Source organism: Myotis brandtii, unplaced genomic scaffold (genome assembly GCF_000412655.1).
Source record: "Myotis brandtii unplaced genomic scaffold, ASM41265v1 scaffold294, whole genome shotgun sequence".
NCBI classification, from domain to species: domain Eukaryota; kingdom Metazoa; phylum Chordata; class Mammalia; order Chiroptera; family Vespertilionidae; genus Myotis; species Myotis brandtii.
Window position 1 is genome coordinate 91,217 of NW_005361238.1, and position 19,682 is coordinate 110,898.

A 19,682-nucleotide genomic window follows, 5' to 3' on the forward strand; every position below is an offset into this window, starting at 1 on the left:
TTCAGGGTAGGCACACCCTGGACATAAAGTCCCAGGCTTTCCTCTTGTGAAGGGAAAGGGCTCCAGTAGGCAGAGGGCAGTCCTGCGAAGAAAAGCCACAAGCACTGGTTGTTGGGAGAGAAATCACAGGGAGGAGGATAGAGGGCACATGCACGCAGCCAGGGACCCACGGAGATGTGGAGTACTGACACTCCCTGCTAGAGACGGGAACGCTGGAGTCTCCATATGGGGGAGGAAGGGAAGGCCAATTGGTCATTCCCTTCCCTCCCCATCCAGTCTTGCTCCACTTTAAGAAGTGCTGTCCTAGAATTCTTCAGTGGGTTGGTTACAATGGCTTGAGGAGAGTAGAAATCCAACAGGAAGTCAACCAAGGATAAATAGAAGTTATGTCCCAGGCACTGAGGGCATTGCCTATTGGGGGGTGGCTGTGTGACATGCCTTGTGTTAAAAGCTGCCTATGGATTAGCTTTCTTAATCCTCTCCCCTGGCTGTCTGAATCCAAACCCCCCTATATGCCTCCCTCTGTGATGAGGTGTATCAGTCAGAGTTCACTCAGAGGAGCAGAGCCACCATTCGCATTGCAGAAAGAAGAAAGTTATTAGGAATGAGACTACCCAAAGGTGGGAGAAGCTGAGGAAGAGAAGGTCTAGAAGGAATTGTGAGATGATCGCAGAGGAATCACTGCGGCCTTGAGGACTAGCTAGTATCTATCTGAGGGCACATCTGTCTGTCACAGTATCTGACTATGGAGAACTCCCAAGAGGAGTTGCTGAGGCTTCCATTGCTTTTCAAATCTCACACTAGGTCCTCTTTTGGCCAACTCTAACTCACAGCCCCACCAGGAGGGGATTCCAGGAGCGTACTTCCCAGCTTCACCAACTTGAGTCAGCATAGTCCAGCACATCAAGATGTCCTTGATGTAGAAAGAATGTAACTGACAGGATGTCCAAGCAGAAGAAGAAAGTCAGGGTCACATTTGTGTGTATTTATCTCCCCATTTTTAATGGCTGCATAAGCCTTTTTGTAATATGAGTCAGTATTTTATTTGTCACAATAGCACTTAAAAAGCATTTGAAAATAGTAATGCCTTCAGAGCTGCACCCCAAGGACTAAGCAGAGTGAATGGTGCATAGTAGATGCTCAGTAAATATTGAATGACGGAATGGATACTGAGTGGCTAGAGTTTATATAGGGCAGTGAGCTCTTACTCATAAACTCCAGCAGATACCTGACAATCACCCAGGAGCAAAAAGTGGCCTCATCCCTCCAGGCAACTGGGACATAATTCTGCTCACCAAAATGCCACTACTTTCTGTCTCTGGCCAACACCTAAGGTGGGATGAAAACCCCCTGTTTACTACTTTTAGGAGGAACTGATCATCACCTTTTTTAGATGTTGACCTTGCTCACAATGATCCCTTTAATAGGCCTTTCTCGTGCACAAGGGTGGGGACCTAATACTCATGTTTGTTCTCTGAGACCCTATCTTTTGGGCACAGCTGGGCCCATCAGATCCTTTCTTCTGGGAATTTGGAATTAAGACCAGAAAGATATTGAATTTTCATGCATGGTATAACAGAATAAAGCAAGCATAAAGAAATAAAGGGGATAGAAGAGTCATCACTAGAATTGAGATAACTGACAGGCAATTTAGGCAAAAGACATTTTTGTTTCTTATGTTACACTATACATAAAAAAATCTGAGAGCTTTTAGGAACAAGAAACAGAGAGAAAATATTCACAAAGGACTCATATGCAACATATATAATGAACAGTAACAATAAGTAAAAGACAGCCATTAGAAAAATGGGCATAGAAAACTTAAACAGGTCTTTCACAACAGAGGTTTCTAAAATAAACATATGAAAAGGTGTTTTACTTCATTAGTCATCAGGAAAATGCAAAGTAAAACTATAATAAGACACCATTACATTCAACAGAATGAAAAAAACACACACGAAAATACCAACTGTTGGTAAGAATGTGGAATAACCAGGGTGTGTGCTCACTTATTGCTGGTGGCAGTGTTGACAGGTACAGTCAAACACTGTGTACCTATTTATTATTTAGGAATATTTACTAAAACAGAACACGCAAATAGCCTATCACATAGCAGTTGGTATCATAAGTATCTACCCAAGAGAATTGCATAATTAACTTTACTAAAACACATATTCAAGAACATTCATAGTAATGCTATTCATAATAGCCCTAATCTAGAAATTCTCAAATGTCCATCAGTAATAAAATGGATAAAATACATTGTGGTAGAGTGAGATAGTGAAATACTGCACAGTACTGAGAATGAATGAACTACAGCTACAATCTCACAGATATTATGTTGAAGGAAATTAGTACTTACTATATAATTTCATTTATATATAGAACAGGCAAAACTAAAGTCTGCTGTTAGAACTCAGGCTATTGTTTTCCTTGGGGGAGTAGTAACTGGCATGAGAAATGGATTCTGGGGATGCTGGTAATGCACTCATTCTTTATCTGAGTCTAGTAACAAGGATATATTGTTTTGTGAAAATTTTCATTAAACTGTAAACTTACAATACATGATCTTTTCTTCACTACATACTATACTTCACTAAAGTTTTGTTAAAATAATAACTTTTAGGAGCTTCAACTTTTAGGGGCAGGTCAGTTGCCTGTCTGCACATAAACCTGCTGACAACTTCCTCCTTTAGCCTTCACAGAGACCCTGAGGGCAATGAAGCAGCGAGACCTCACGGGCCCAGAGAACCTCTCAAACATTGTTGGATGAATATTTTCCCAATCTGAGTTTACTTAGACAAAGAAATGTAAATTTTATTTATTTTTTAAATAATCATCACCCGAGGATATTTTTAAAATGATTTTTAGAGAGTGGAAGGGAGGGGGAGAGACAGAGAAAAACATCGATGTGAGAGAGACACATGGATCGGTTGTCTCCTGCACATGCCCCGACCAGGGCCAGGGGATCCAGCCTGCATTGAGCTTGCAACCAAGGTACATGCCCTTGACTTGAATAGAACCTGGGGCTCTTCAATCCACAGGCTAATGCTCTATCCACTGAGCAAAACTGGCCAGGGCAAGTAATAATTTGACACAGAGGTGGCTGTGGGAGTGGGGATGAATCAGACTTTAGCTGTGCCAATATTCATTAGTACTCCACCCAGGTTATCCTAAATAAATGTACAATCTATTTTTTTAAAATGTTTAATATACAAACGTCACTTCAACTATTATATAAACATCAATAGAGGAAAAAGGGCTTGTGCTTGCTATGCAAACAGCCTCAAGACAGGTGTCCCAGGCATCCACCCTCCCCACCCCCTTGCAAGCAGGTCTCTGCTTCCTAAAAGCTTCCACCTCCAAGAGTGCTGCCTGAATGCGGTGTTGCCTGTTGACTCTCGTGGTTAAAGCGCAGAAGGTGGAAGCACCCCCTGACGAGCCATAAATCTGAGGTCGTTGGGACGTTTGGGGGTGGCAGGACGAAGCCAGTCAGGGCCGCACTCAGAGCAGCAGCTCAGAACTGTCCCCGCTCCCCTGCAAAGCAGTTCTCCGTCGTCGACAGCAGGACTCGTTTTATACACCAGCGTGAGTCCCTCGGTACCCGGCTCTTCCTTTTACAAATCCCATTCGGAATCCCCATCACTCTCACCCCCACCCCCACCCCCACCCCGCAATTGTTCTCCCCCACAGAACCCAATCTACCAAGTTTAAACCAGTTCCAGTCACTTCCAAGCCTCCACCCACTTTATCCTAATGGGATTTTTGGCTTCTACGCCAATCGGTTGAGCAAACGTTTATTTATTCAAGAGACAAAGTTAAGAGGTGGGATGTAGTTGAACTCATTTGTTGATTTATTCCATAAAGTGCCAGCATTGTGCTGCCGCGTTACAGGGAATGGGAAAAAGTTAATTTGTGTAAATTATTAGATTGCATCATTTTCCTACTTAAAACCGTCCAGTTTCATCCCATTTTAGAATAAAAGCCAGACCACAAACACCTGGAAAAAAGAAACCTCGTTTAAAATTACAATTACTAAAAAAATAATAATAATAAAATAAAATTACAATTACTTTGATTTGTCTTTTGTTATGAAAATTATTTTTAAGTTATACAAAAATGCAAAGGCGTTGGATTTGTTATGTCTCTTTTAAAGTGTTGTTTTCCAATGAGCAAATGGAAAGGGGTTAATCACGCCCTTGGTACCAGCAAACTTTCCCGCATCCCAAAACCGAACTTGACTTTCTCACAACGCTTCTCGACAAACATCGCGAGAAGAGAGCGGTCCCTTTGGCCCCACCCTCTCAGTCAGCTCAACCACGCCCACTTCCTGCCGGGCGACCTCTGACGTCAGAGGTGCGCTGTTGTGCGCGGACGACAGTACCGGGAGCGGAAGTGCTCTTGGCGGAAGTGCTCTTGGAGGAAGTGCTGGTTGCGGAATCCTGGGTGGGATGGCCGCAGGCAGGCGCTTTCTAAGGCTGCTGCGAGCTCCCTCCAGTTCCATGGCTCAGAGCCCCCTCCAGGGCGTGCCCCCCTCCAAGGGTCTGCACGCGGGGCACGGGCCCCGAAGGCTCTCCATCGAAGGCAACATTGGTAAGGGCCGGAAAGGGGCTGCCAAGCCTTGGCCTCCGCTAAGCAGGTGTCTGAGAGGCTGTGAAAGGGAGCTGGGCCCGGAACCCCTTCCCTACCCCCTTCTCCCCCGGTCAGTGCAGCGAGGCTGCTAGCTCTGAGGACCATTCCCCTCCCAAAATGCACTGCGAATCCATCCCTCTCTGGTTTTTAGGACGTCATTCCTCAGTACTCGCCCACAGGGACATAAAAGCCACGCAGTCTGTTGGTAGGACAAGAGTTCAACCAGCTTGTTATGGATAAATCTAAATGGAAGCGTCAAGGCGCTTGGTGTGATTTCTTTGTCCTAAGAGAGTTGCCAGATTTAGTGGGAGGAAAAAGGATGCTCATTTAAAACAGGATTTCAGATGAGTAATTTCTTAGTGCCGTTGGGTGCCATGCAATATTTGGGGCATACACTAAAAATACCATTCATTATTTATCTATAACTGTACTTTACCTGGCTACTCTACCCTAAGAGAGTTCTTAAACTTCAGGCATTCAGATACCACTTTCACTATTTTTGTCATGTTTCTTTGCTAGTCCCAATATAATTTATTAACGTTTTTCTTAGAAGAGACTCGCTTTTTTTAAACTTAAAAACATCTATTAAGTTAAAAACTGTTACAAGAACAAATAGAAACCCCGTGTCTTAAATAAAAAGCAATTGAAAAGAAAATGCAAGCAAAACATTTTAATTTAATGTTACTAAATTCTGACTTTATACTTTTACCTGATAAAGTGATGAACTCTCAAAGAGGATTAGCAATGTTGAGGGTCAAAAGACATGCTAGCAGTAAACTGAGAATTTCTCATTTTATTCATTCAACAAATAACCTTTTGAGCCAGATCCACAGGCCAACAGGGTTCTTGGCCCTGAGGCTACAGCAGTGAGCAGAACAAATATCTCTGCTCTCAAGTGGGGAGAGATAGACAATAAAATAAATTAAGCAAAGTAAACCGTATGTTAGGTAGTAATGAGTGTGATGAAGAAAATTCAGGGATGAGGGATTGAGGGAAGTTGCAATTTTAAATAGGGTAATCAAGACAGTCAAGATTGGGAAGGTGACATTTGAGCAAAAACCTGAAGGCGAGGGAGTGATCCATGTGGAGAATTGGGAGAAGAACTTTTCAGGCAGAGAGAAGACCAAGTGCAAAGGCCCTGAGATGGAAAATGTATTCAGGGAACAAGAGGGAAGCCATTGTGGCAGGAATGGAGTGAGCAAGAGGGAGAGGGGCGAGATAAGGTTAGAAGGTAAGGGATGGCCAGATTGTTTATAAGCCTTGTAGTCCATGATGGGAAACTATTGGAAGGTTTCATGATCAGTCAAGTGATATGATCTGACTTAAATTATAAAATCACTTTGACAGGTATGTTGAAGGTAGAATGTGTGAGGAAGTTATTGCAGTGATGAGTTTCGGTGAGTTGTACCAGGGTGAGAAGTGATTGGATTTTAGTTACATTTTAAGGTAGAGCTAACTAGATTTGTTAAAAGACATGGAGTGAGATAAAGAGAGGGGTCAATAATGACTCCAATCATTTTGACCTGAGTAACTTGAAAGATGGAGTTCTGAATTTTCTTAAATGGGGGAGAATGGGAAGAACATATTTGGGGCAGGGGATGGTTTCAAGATTTTGTTTTTAGGCATGTTAGTTTTTATATGGTTATTAGATATCTATGTGGAGATGTGGAAATGTGGAGATATTGAATAGGCAATTGAATGTATGAGCCCAGAGTGCAGAGTCTCCCTGGACTGGAGTTATAAATGTAGATGGTATTTAAAGCCAGGAGTCTATGTATGTTGATGGAAAGGACTAACCCCTGGGGCAAATGTTAAAGAGATTGAGGAGATGGGGAAGGAACTAGCAAAATAGACTGAGAAGGAATGACCACTGAAAAACCAAAAGAGAATGATATCTTGGGATCCAGCTGAAGAATCTCTTTGGGGGAGAGAAAAATCAACTGTGCAATGCTCTTTAATGGAGCTCTTTGTGAACTTGAACAGCTGTTGGGAGCAATAAGAGTGAAAGTCTGATTGGCGTAGGTTCAAGGAGCATAGGAGGTAAGGAATTGGAGACAGCGAGGTAAGCAATGGTCTGGAAGTTTTCCTAGAAAGGGAAGACATTGGGTGCTAACTGAAATGGAAAGACAGTTTGAGACAGTTTTTATTTTTTGGTTTTTGTAAGAGAAATTAGAAATAGTCTCAGAGAGAGAGACAGAAATGGTGAAACAGAAGAGAGGATAGAATTGCTGGAGTGATGTTAGTAAGCAAGAAGGAGTGGAATCTATAGACCAAGAAGAGCAAGTTTGGTCTTAACTAGGAGCACAGTTGATTTCTAATAATGAGGAGCATGGCAACTAAATGAGTCCTGACTTGAGTGAGTAAAAGGGAGAAATGTAGAATTTCGGGGAAGCATTAAGGACCCACTTGGACTTAGTTGTCATGAATTTAAAGTGAGGCCAGTCACCATGGCTGTGTGTGTTTCTCCGGTCAAATCAGAAACACTGAGAGGAATGAGAAGGGAGGGTCCTGCTTGTCTGCCTGATGGTGTACAAAGCTGTTTTGTCTTGTACTTTGAGAAACATGCCCCCAAAGGAAGCTCTAGCCTTAGAGCCCAGAGAGGTACAACGTACTTCACAAAGCAAGTACTTTGCACAGGCCATCAGGTTAGGTGTGAGCTGCCTTTCCCAATTTTCCTGACCGTTGCCTTTTAACCTTTCCAGATTGCTATGCTTCTTCCTTGCTTTTTCATGCAACCAAAGGTCACTGAATGTCTACAGTGAAGGGTGGACTCATGTGTGATACAGCTCCTGTCTTGTAAGGAGCTCACAGCCAAGTGGAAGAAGCAGCCTTTTAAACATGATTTATATACCATGTGATGAGTGCCATGTTTGGGCAGGGAAATTTGGAATCTCTGGGGTAAGAATCCCCAAGGGGGAGAAGAGGAAAGAGTGTTCCAGCCACAGGAAGTAACATTTGCTAAAGCAAAGCCTGAAGAAACATGAGGTTTTAATAACAGGGAAGTAGCTGGATGTGCCTGGAGTTTAAAGGGCCTGTGAGAGGATGGCAGAACAAGAGGTTGGAGGGGTAGGATTTGCCAGATTTTCGAACAGCCTTGTGGTCCATGCTAGGAGTTTCTCCTTTAGGTAGTGAGAGGCTACTGAAGACTTGAAGCTAGTATGTGTCAAGGCCAGATTAATTTAAAAAAGAAATTTGGCTGGAACAAGCAAATAGGAAGTCAGGCACATTCTTTGCATGTCTTGTTTGCTGCAGTACCCACAATGCCTTGCATCCAGTTGAATGGATAAATGGAAACAGTTTGGAGAAGATAAATTTTGTGGCTACCATAGTAGTTGGAGGGAGGAAAGTTGTAGGCCTGCACAGAAGGAATGGAGGGACAGAGAAGAAGTGATGGTTTGAGAGAGATTTTGGAAGTAGGATTGATAGGACTTGGCAGCTTGGAGGTGAGAGCTAAGGAGGCATAGAAGATGACAATGAGGTTTTATAATTTGGCCACTGACTGAAAACTGAGGATGGGAATAAAGGAAGAAGTCTGGGGAGGTAAGAGAGATGTCTTTTATATGAGATACCTCTGAGACATACAGAGATAGGTGTTCTGAGGTAGATGAGAATATGTGCCTGGAGTCAAGAGAGAGATGGGAGCTGAGATTTCACAGATGGAGGTTGTTGACCTGGGGAGTTGTTGAAGCCTTGGAAGTGAATGCAGTTGCCCAAGGGAAGTGAATAATGAGAAGGTGATTAGGGTTCTTTAGTCCGGCTCTCCCTAGTTGTATCTCCCATTATTCTCCATCACCCCACACTGATGACTCTCTTCAGACAGAATTAGTCACTGCCTCCTCTGTGTGCTTTCAAAACATTTTGTACCCACAACTGCTGTAGCACTTGAGTTCTGTTGAGATTGTTTGCGCATTCAACATCTTCCCTGGGTTGGCACTTAGTGTCTTATTCATCTTTGTGTCACGAGCACCTAATCCCCTGCCTCATCCATTGTACTCATTCAGTGTTTACCAGATGCTTGAATCCTGTGCTGTGATATCCACATGGAAGTTAGTCATTGGTACCCACAAAGGAAGTATTTTAAACTGCTCATATAATCAAATCAAATAATTTTTTGGTTCTTTATCACAGGTGACATCTTTAAACAAATCAGAAAAAAAGTACCCATTCAGGAAACCTGAACAGGGCAAGGTGAACTCCTGTTTTAAATGAAGTTAGATATCTTTCGAGTGGCTTTTCTTACAGGCCTGCTGCTCTAAGTCTTGTTATTCTGATCCTGCAGGTGTAGACAGCAGCATGTGTAGGGGAAATAGATAAGTAAAAACAATTAATGGCATCTAGTTTGAGTTGTGAAGCCATATGCCATGTGTGATTGACAGGGAAAAGCTTGGGCCCTGTCTGGGTGGATCAGTTGGTTAGAGCATTGTGTCATACACTGAAAGGTTGCAGGCTCGATTCCTAGTCAGAGTGTGTACAGCAAACCGGTATCTGTCTGTTTGTATCTCCCTCCATTCCTTTCTCTAAAAAATCAATAAAACCATATCCTCAGGTGAGAATTTAAAAAAGAAAAAGTAAAAAGCTTGATACTTAAAATCCCTTAAAAAAGAAACTACCCAGCCTATTTATTAATTTTTTATTATTATTAATCCTCACTTGAAGATATTTTTCCATTGATTTTTAGAGAGAGTGGAAGAGAGAAGGAAAGACAGAGAGAAATATTGATCTGAGAGAAATATACTGATTGGTTGCCTCCTTCATGCGCCCTGACCAGGGCCCTGGCCAGGGAAGAGCCTGCAACCAAGGTATGTGCCCTTAACTGGAGTTAAACTCGGGATCCTTTGGTCTGCAGGCTGATGCTCTATCCACCCAAAGTGGCTAGGGCTAGCGTATCTTTTTAAATATATTCATCACTAAAGTGATATATTGAATATATCAGTTATTTTATGACTATAAACCTAGATTGAAGAAAGGAGTGCTATTTGAAATTTGTGAGTCATCTCAGACTATTCTTACTTTGATTTTAGAGACCCTACCAGAAAAGAGGGAAGTGTTTTACACTTTTGCAGTCTAGAGACTTGAACATAAAGCTTTCCTAATAACATGTTTCCTCTGGCATTCAAGATTAGTAATTTAAGATTACCAATATGCATCTTTAACTTTTTGCTGTTGTTAATCCTCACCCAAGGATATTTTTTTCCCCATTGATTTTAGAGATAGTGGAAGGGAAAACGGAAAAGGAAGAGAGAGAAAAACATTGATGTGAGAGAGACATTGATTGGTTGCCTCCCATATGTACCCTGACCCAGCAGGGATTGAACCTGCAACCCAGGTCCATGCCCTTGACTGGGAGTTGAACCCAAGACCCTTCGGTGTGGGCCAGTGCTCTAACCACTGAGCCACCAGCCAGGGCACATCTTTAACTTTTATTGAGAATAAACAATTGGGCAAAGAATCCTAGGGGAAAAGAAGACCTATTTATTCCATACATTGTAAATTGGAGTCTGTTTTATATGATTCACTTCATTCCATCTATCCATCTCCATTCTTTGTACCTGGCTAGATACTCAGGATGTAAAGGGAATAGGTGAGTCTGTGTCTTCAAAAAGTGAGCTGGTTGGAGAGAGTGATGAGTCACAAATAATTACAGTGTAATATCTTGGTCAACCAGAGCAGGCAGTAATTAACTCTGCCTAGAGGTGAAGGAGCTGGAGAAGTTCAAGGAGAAGGCGGCAGTGAAAGGATGAATCAACTAGTGGGCAAATGGGGGGGAGGGAAGGACATTTCAGATCAGTGAGGTTCTCAGGCAGAATGGAAGATTTTGGGTTGTACTTTGAAAGCTGTGAGGAACTTTATTTTCATGGTAAACATCGTTTACCATGAAAATAAAAGGAATCAGGGCAAACATGTACTGAATTTCTTTTAAGCCTGCTGAGTGGTTTTTTGGAAGTTTCCCCAGAATGCCTATAGGCTCAGAACCTATATAGTGATCGTGGATAAAGTTCCTTTAGAGCAGGGTCTCAGCCTAGGTTATCATTTTAGTTATAGTACCTACCACTTAGTAGCTACATCTCTTGATTGAATGACTGAGTAAATGAATGCAGCATCAAATGAAGTTCCTGAAATAAAGGCTTTAATTTTCTTTGAAGAACTTCTGTTTAAAGATAGATGGTTTTATATTTACTGCCATTGTTTGCTTTTTGGTAGAAAGTTTTAAAATGGATTTTTAACTGTGTTTTTCGTTTTGTTTTGGAGAAGAAAATGCTTGGAGGTGATGATATACTTAAGAGTCTCCCATGAAATACAACTATGAAATTAAAAAAATATATTATTTCGGGCATTACATCAGATACTATCTTACTACTAGATTTTAGCATAATGTAGTTATAGCAGGCAATGTAGTTTATAGAAAAATTTGTGGGAGGAAAATAACCATGACTTAGGAATAAGATGAACATTAACAATAGAACTCTGGTCCAGCTTGTGAAATGACAATCCTGGTGCCAATAAAAATCAACATGTTGAAGTAATATACTCTAAGAAAATAGCTCCCACCCCTTTTCAAGTCATGGCACATATAATAAAGTACAAGGATATCCAAGACTCTCAGGAAAGGTTTGATACTGAGATCTGATACCTCCCAGATGTAATATTAAAATATTTTGAATGGTAACAGTTAAGCTGGGATATAACTAAATTATGATAATGATATCATAAAAGGCTGATGCTCTGCATAGAGACCAAAGAAAGAAAGGAATTTGTCAGTTGGTCCAGTGCTGCATGAAGAATAGTGGCTTTCCGTAGACACGAGGGTTCTGGTCACTAGGAGCAGGGCAGTGTAGCCGTGGAGAGCCAGCCAGTACCACTGGGAAGCCCCTGGGAACACTTTAAAACATTTATCTTAAAAAAAATCAAAACCCAAGCAGGAAGAAGAAACTATTAGTGTCAGGTATCACAGCACTAAAAATAATTATGCTGTGTCTGGTTTTAATATAAAAATATAACCTTTAATTATTTTTTTAAATTAATTTTTCCATATTGATGGGTGATGCCTAGCACAGCGAGTTCCTTTATAATGCAGGTTAAGGACTAGTGCCCTGTGGTAAATGACCCAGGTTCTCCAAGCCCTATAGCAACATGGATGGCACAACTCTTAGGACCTGTCTTTCTTTGCTGAAACCAGCTTCTGATTACTAAATGGGCTTTCCAGAAGCTTTGGAGTGGAGAGTAGAGCGCAGGGTGGAGGTGTTGCCCTGCTGTGATTGTTCCAGTAATTGGAACTGTGTATTTCCCATTACATCCAATTTGTTGGCATTCCGGGTTTTGTGTGTTTAAATGGCATGAGTCGGTTTCTGAGAGTCCTGACTGCATTTATTTATTTATTTATTTATTTATTTATTTATTTATTTAGTGTCTGACTGCTTTTAAATGAACTAATAGTGTCTGATCTGGGAGGTAAAGTTGGCACTCCCTGGCCCATAGGGCTCTTTCTTTCCATAGGCAGCAGTTTCTTACGTAATTGTTTTTAACTTTAAAAAAATTTAAGTAAGTCTAACAATCACTCAGTGTCACCCAGCTAACAAGTACCTTCATCTTTCATATTAATTAAAATAGCTTTTCAGCTGAATAGCAGAGACCATGTTTCAGATTTAATCAACAACTTGCAATCTAAATGTTGATCATTTTTGCCAGATATTTTAAAATAGGGGCTACTCGGGGCAGGCAAGTATCTGATAATATCAAACTCAACCAATTTGTAATTCCTGCCACTCTTAGGTGCTCCATGGCAAGCACAGAAAGTTGTATTTAGTAGTTTAGTATGTAGTTTCGGAATCTATGTATTTTTTGTTTGACTCAACTGCCCCAGTGTGGTAGGAATTTGGTGTGAGTTAGAGAAGTCCTGAGCTTATGGAAGAGGTGGGACCTTAGACTTGGTAAGGGAGAGGATTTAGACACTGGTTATTCACTGATGTGTGGGAAGAGCAGAGGCTGAGTAAATGTGCAAAAGTGGTGATGGGGCTGAGAAAGGAGCATGACTGTACAAAATGCATAGATTCATAGTGTTTGTTCCTGCCCTGTGTGTTCAGAGAGGAGTGGAGTGGGGTGTAATAAATGTCACATTGGATGTGTGGGCTCTTCTGCTGAGACATCTCTTTGCTCCTGTCAGTAGCCTTGAGTGGCTGATAAAATTGACTAGAATGGCATCTTCCTCTTTTCTCTGGGTTCCATTTGGATTTTTCCTAAGTGTAGAAGTTACTTGAGAAAGATCAACTTCAGTAGAGGAGGTTAAGTTCCAAAAGCACTCTTAAGGTTTTTTATTTTTAACAAATGTGGGTTTTAGAGGGAGCTAAAATTAATAATGTTTAAAGTGTTTTATTCATTCAATCAGCTCATTAGGCTAGGCTTTGGTTCCTGCCCTGGAGGAGCCCCATCTTCTACCTGGAGAAATGCAATTACAATGTCAGTAATGGAGTCTTACCCAGCATGCCAGGGCAAGCACAAAGGAGGATTAGCTAATTCAGTTTGGGGGTGTCAGGGCCAGAAAGGCTTCACACAGGAGTTAAATCTAAGCAGATTCTTGCAGATTGAGTTGGAGTTAGGCAGCTGAGGGGAGGAAGTGTACCAGGAAATGGGAAAGCATATGTATGGTCACATCTGCAGAGAACATGGCATGATTGGAGTTGTAAGGAGTTTGGTCCAGAGGGAGCTCAGGATGGCTAACGGGAAGCTGAGGCCAGAGAGGTGTCTGCAGGGGCTGTTTCATGATGTGTCTCCCAGGCCATGCTGTGGGTTTGGGTTTTGTCATGAAGGCACCATGGAGCTGTCAGAGAGTTTTAAGCAATGTTATTCTGTGTTCACTGTGGCTACGGTATGAATGATGGACTGAAGAGGGCAAGGCCAGAGTTGGAGAGGCAAGAAACGTTGAGAGCCTGGTCTTGAGCAGGAGATGGGAATAGAGAGAAAAGGACAGACGGGGGAAATTAAAAGGTGGCCCCTTGAGGTTGGGCAGAGGAGCAAGTTCTGACAGTGAGTGGTTGGTGCTGCCATACTTGAGGTGTGGAATAGGAAAGAAGTCAGTTTGGTGGTGAAGATGATGAGGTCCTTTAGGTAATATGTTGACTGTGAGGTGTTTGTGGGCCATCCAATAAAGATGTCTGGAGGGCTCTTAGACAGTGAATTCTGGAGCTCAGGAAGGTGCAGGCCGGACCTTGGTATAAATGGGAAAAGATTTGAATGTTGTAGTACTAGGTTGATTTAACCTCCGAAGTATTTCTCAAAGCACCTTGGTTCCAGCTACTGTTGCCTTCTAACTGGTCTGCCTACTTTCATATCAGTCCATTCTTACACAGCTGGCAGAGGAATCTTTTAAAAATTAGTTGGAAATTTGACATTTCCCTGCTTAAAACCCATCATCATTGACTTCCCATTGTCTTTAGAATAGATTCAAATTTCTTACGACGGCCCAGGCCCTACATGACCTCGCCCCAGCCTGCCTTTCGCCTCTCCACACGCATATCTTGAGTCACACTTCTCCCTCACTTCATCACACTATCGCTGCTCTGGCTTCTTCAAGGTCACACATAGACTTCTCTTCTGTCTTGCTATACGCCTAGTTCTTTCTCTTTTCCCATGCTGCTCTCTCTGCTTAGGTTACCGGTCCCCTACCCTTGTTCTGGCTAACTCCTTGTCTTTCAGGTTTTACCTCAGATGCTTTTCAGAGCCTTCCCTGACCTCCTGAGCTATATTAGCGCCTCCTGCATTTTCCTTATCTAGCACTTAACACACTTTGTTATTAGTTCCTTGAGTGTTTGCTTAGTATCTATCTCCATACAAGCTCTGTGAGGACAAAGTCCATCCTGTGTTTATCATTATACCCGCAGTGTCAGACAGTCCTGAGCATTCGTCACATTTGTTGAATGAATAAGGGTCATAAATTATTCTGGAAAACTTGCAATTTTTACACTTTCACAGAATAAATAGGACTGTGATTGAAGCTTTACAACAGCTGATTTCATCAGCTTTTGATAGTCTATTACATTTTTAACTCTTATTAAATACTTTTTGCTTCTGGGAGGTTGGGACAGTAAAACTTCAAATCAAATGTTAGGGGTATTTTTCCTCCCTGTTGCCTGCATTCATTATGGTGACTCTGGCCCTAGCCGGCTTGACTCAGTGGATAGAGCCTTGGCCTGTGGACCAAAGGTTCCCAGGTTTGATTCCGGTCAAGGGCACGTACCACATACCTTGGTTGCAGGCTCCTCCCTGGCCTGGGCCTTAGGGCCCGTGCAGGAGGTAACCAATTGATGTGTTTCTCTCTGTATTTCCCTCTCTCTTCCACTCTCCCAAAAAAATCAATGGAAAAATATCCTCAGGTGGGGATTAACAAAAACAAAATATTGTGGTGACTGTGGTTAGGGTGGCCTTGACCAATTGTCAGTCTGACAGTGGTAAGGCTGCTGTTGAATTTTGAAATTAGAAAAACTGGCAATTGTTCCCTTAAATTGGGCAGAATTTAATAGCCGCCTTTTCCTTCAGCCCTGGTTTGGGAAGTGTCCCAATACATGCTGTTTGCATTGCAGCTGTGGGAAAGTCCAGCTTTGTGAAGTTACTCACGAAAAGGTACCCAGAGTGGCACGTAGCTACAGAACCTGTAGCATCATGGCAGAATGTCCAGGCAGCTGGCCCGCAAAAAGTAAGTTTTCAGTTGTGCATAGGTGGCAGGCATGGGTGAGTAACTAATCGTAATAATCTAATTTGCTCTGCGTAGGTGAATTAGCCCAGTTTGAGTCTCCTTTTTAAAATATCTTCCTCCCAGAAAGCATACCAGAGAGGATATGACTTGTTTGAATATGTTTAGCTTTGATTTTTGTGGTTTTTACATGTCTGCATAAGTGACTGCTTCTGTTCTGTGTGGGTTCCCAAAGCATGTCCAGCTCTTCTGGCTTTGAAGATTAATTTTGTCATTCCTACCCTTAAATATATTACTGAAGCTGACCATCAGGATTAATAGTTAATTATAGTGATTTTAACTTAATTATGAAGTCTTAAAAATTAGAAAGGACCTTAGAGAGCACCTTGTCACATTTTGAATGAATGCAGATATAACTAACATGTATAAATCACATACTGTGTACCAGGCGCTCCATTATGTTAGGCCAAGCACTGTACATTTCATTGATGCCTCGTGGCTTAGGCCTTTGTATTAGGTCTACTGCTTTCGGAAAAGCTCTAACGTTGGTTTCACACCTCACTCGGTGTGAGTAAGGAAATAGACGTTTGGACATGAACCTTAGAGGTAGCGAGGGCGTGGCAGCACCATGCTCAGTTGCCACAGACCCCTGCAGCCAATGGGAACCTCCACTGAGTGGCTCATTCTGGTTTTTAACAACTGTTAGAAAGTTCTTGTATGAACCACTTTGCATACCTGTGACTCTGAGTCATTGGTTCAAGTTCTGCCTCTTAAGTCCTTTTAACTTTTCTACGTGGCAACCCTTCATATAGTTGAAGGCAATGATTTGCCTGCTCTTTCTCCCCTTCAATTCTTGTCTCTTTCAAGCCAAATACCATTTCTTCCAGACTATTCCTCATTCTGAAGTAACTTTGTCTAGGTGATGAGCTCCAGTTTGTTAGTTTTCCACCGAGAATTTACTAAGAGTGGTACTCAGAGCTGAACAGGACATTCTGGATATAATCTAAATGGTCTACAATATCGTAGAACTTGTTCTGGGTGCCATTATTCCAACTCAAGGATTGTGTTACCTTTTTTTTTTGGCAGGCACATTGTGCTTAATGAGAATATTTGTTTTTTAAATTGTCTTTTTGTGTTGTGTATTTGTGTTTGTGAAATTAACTTCCATTTAGAAAATAAATTATGTGTCTTTTTCTGAGTATGCCACAGGTCACCTATTGTGGGATTTAAAAATATGTCCACACATTGTTTGATACCCTTCCCTTCAAGACATGAGTCTTAACTCCCTCCTTTAGTGTGGACTAGACTTAATAACTTGTTTCTAATGACTAGAATGTAGCATGGATAACAGTATGATTTCTGCAGTAGGCCATAAGAGACATTGTCTCTTTAGTCTTGTTCTCTCTTAATCACTTTTGGCTCTGGGGATGCATCCAGCCAGCTACCATGTCATGACACATACCCTCTTGTGAAGAGGCCCACAAAGCAAGGAACTGAATCCTGACAACAGCTTTATTGAGTGAACCTTCTTGGAAGTAGATCCTTCAGCCCTAGTCAGGTCTTAGATGACTGTAGCCTCCGCCAGCATCCATTCTAAACCTCATGAGAAACTCTGAGGCAGAACCACCCAGCTGAGCTGGGTCCCAGATTCCTTGCCCACAGAAACTGAGATAATGAATGTTTTTGTTTAAACCACTAAATTTTGGCATAATTTGTTATGCAGCAATAGATAACGAATACTCCCATATAATGCCATTATCCAGAGGTAAAATTAACATTTTGTCCTTTTAGATTTTTTTCTACAGAGAAAATGCATATATTTACATATACTTACATAAATATATAAAACATATGCATTTACTCTTTTTAAACAAAAATTGTGATTGTCACCTGCACATCACTATATACAAGGTCTTCCTTTCATGGTGTCATTTTAATGGTGGCATATACTGCATAATATATTCTATTATTTACTTATCTGGTCTTTCTTTAATATTTAGTTTTCTTATTTCTCCCTATTATAAGTGTTACAGAGATGAATAGCCTTGTAGCTACATCTTTATTCTTTTTAATAGCTAAATTTTGTGCCTCCTTGTATTTTCTTAGGATAATCTAGAACTGGAATTTTGATATACAAAAATTATGCATTTTGTTGATACTTTTGTTATAATTTTGAAAATTTCCAGTCAGAAAAGTACCAATTTCATTTTGATATACAAAAATTATGCATCTTGTTGACACTTTTGTTACAATTTCCAAAATTTTTCTTCAGAAAAGTTGTATCAGTTTCCTCATGCTTTCTGCAACACTGGATATTATTCTTTTTCATCTTTGCTAATGAGTGTGGCAATAAAACGGTGTATTGTTTTATTTTACATTTCTTTGATTACAAATGAACTAAACATCTTTTTATGTTTATCAGCTGTTCTTTAGTGAATTCCCTATTCAAGCCTCTTTGGGTTGTTTTTTTTCCTTATCGAGATCTTTACAGTTTTATAATGGCTTTCCTAAGAACTTATCATATCTTAAGTATCTTAATTGTTATATACTGCTACTTTCCCTAGTTTGACATTTTTTAAATCTTTATATGTGATGTATTTTTAAGTATAATACTTATAAGTTTTTATGTACTCAAATCTGTCTTTTTCTTCATAGTTGCTGCCTTTGATGTTAAAGTTTAGAAAGAACTCTCACAGACCAAGATTATAACAAATGCACCTATATTTCTTACTCTTGCTTTTTTGGTTTTCCTCTTTATGTTTATTTTTAAAGTTATAAGAGTCTAGGGAGTGCCCTTCCACTTGCTACATGGGATGCTGCCTGATTCATGATTGCTAATAAAGCCAATTAGATCTTCAAAAAACAAAAACAGAAGTTATAGGAATCTAATTTTCTCCAAATAGAATTTACTTGTCCCAGTAGTATCCTTGTTTAGTTTATGCCTAAGTGGTTATACATTTTGTTGTTATTGTGACTGGGATCTGTTTTCCCATCATCTTTTTTAACCTATTGCTTTTTTATTTATTACTTTAATTATTTAAATTTATTGGGGTTACATTGGTTAATAAGATCATACAGGTTTCAAGTGTACATTTCTGTGATACATGATCTATATCATTGTGTGCCCATCACCCAAAGTAAGATAATATTCATCACCATATATTTGGCTCCCTTTACACTACTCCCCCACCCCCCTTCCCTCTGGTAACCACCATACTGTTGTCTGTGTCTGTGAGTTTTATATTCCACATATGCATAAAATCATATGCCTCTTAGCTTTTTCTGACTGATTTATTTCACTTAGCATAATATTCTCAAGGTCCATCCATGTTTTCGAAAATGGCAGTATTTCATCTTATGGCTGAGTAGTATTCCATTGTATACATGCACCATATCTTCTTTATCCAATCATCTATTGAAGGACACTCGGTTGTTTCCATGTCTTGGCCACCATGAATAATGCTTCAATGAGGTGCATATATCTTTGCAAATAAATGTTTTAAAATAGTTTGATATAGTCCCATTCATTTATTTTTGCCTTTACTTCCCTTGCATTTGGAGTCAAATTCAAAAAATCTCCTCTAAGACCAAGGTCCATAAGTTTAGTACCTATGTTTTCTTCTATGTAATTTATTGTTTCAGATCTTATATTTAGGTCTTTTATGAATTTTGAATTAATTTTTGTACATGGGGACAAACTGTAGTCTATATTCATTCTTTTGCACGTGGCTTTCCCATTTTTCCAGTACCATTTATTAACGAGGCTTTCTTTTCTCCTTTATAACAGTATGCACCAATAAACTAAACATCTTTTTATGTTTATTGGCCATTTATCAGTATTCTGTAGGAATTCCCTATTCAAACCTCTTGGAGTTTTTTTCCTTATCAAGATCTTTACATTTTTGTAATGGCTTCTTTGTCAAAAATGATTTGCCCATATACATCTGGTTTTATTTCTGCTGCATTTCTATATACTAACAATGAAATTTCAGAAAAGAAATGAAAACAACAATTCCTTTTGCAATTGCAACAAAAAGAATAAAATGCCCAGGAATAAAATTAACAAAAAAATGTGAAGGACCTATAGTATACTGAAAACTACTAAACAGTATTAGAAGAGATAGAAAAAGACACAATGAAATAGAAAGATATTCCATGTTCATTTATTAGAACAGGGGTGGGCAACCTTTTTGTGAGTGCGTGCCAAAACCAGCAAAATCTCCGACTCAAAATTCTTCGGCGTGCCAACCCTAATTTTTTGAGAACATGTTACACCTACTTGATATCTCTTAAGGTGTACGTATGTGAAGAACCTTGAGAAATAATAAAATTCATTCGAGCGACAAAAACACAGTATATGATGATG

General features: G+C 40.4%; 1 protein-coding gene across 2 annotated transcripts in view; it reads left to right on the plus strand.

Moving 5' to 3' along the window:
• The first annotated feature begins 4,343 nt into the window (after nucleotides 1–4,343).
• The window catches only part of DGUOK (deoxyguanosine kinase), a 38,117-nt gene continuing 22,778 nt past the window's right edge, over nucleotides 4,344–19,682 (plus strand). For both annotated transcript variants that reach the window (XM_014542249.1, XM_005869419.2), the window contains exons 1-2: nucleotides 4,344–4,593; nucleotides 15,207–15,319. In XM_014542249.1, the coding sequence (XP_014397735.1) occupies nucleotides 4,452–4,593; nucleotides 15,207–15,319 (255 nt within the window). In that variant the 5' untranslated portion in view covers nucleotides 4,344–4,451. The remainder of the gene's footprint in view (nucleotides 4,594–15,206; nucleotides 15,320–19,682) is intronic.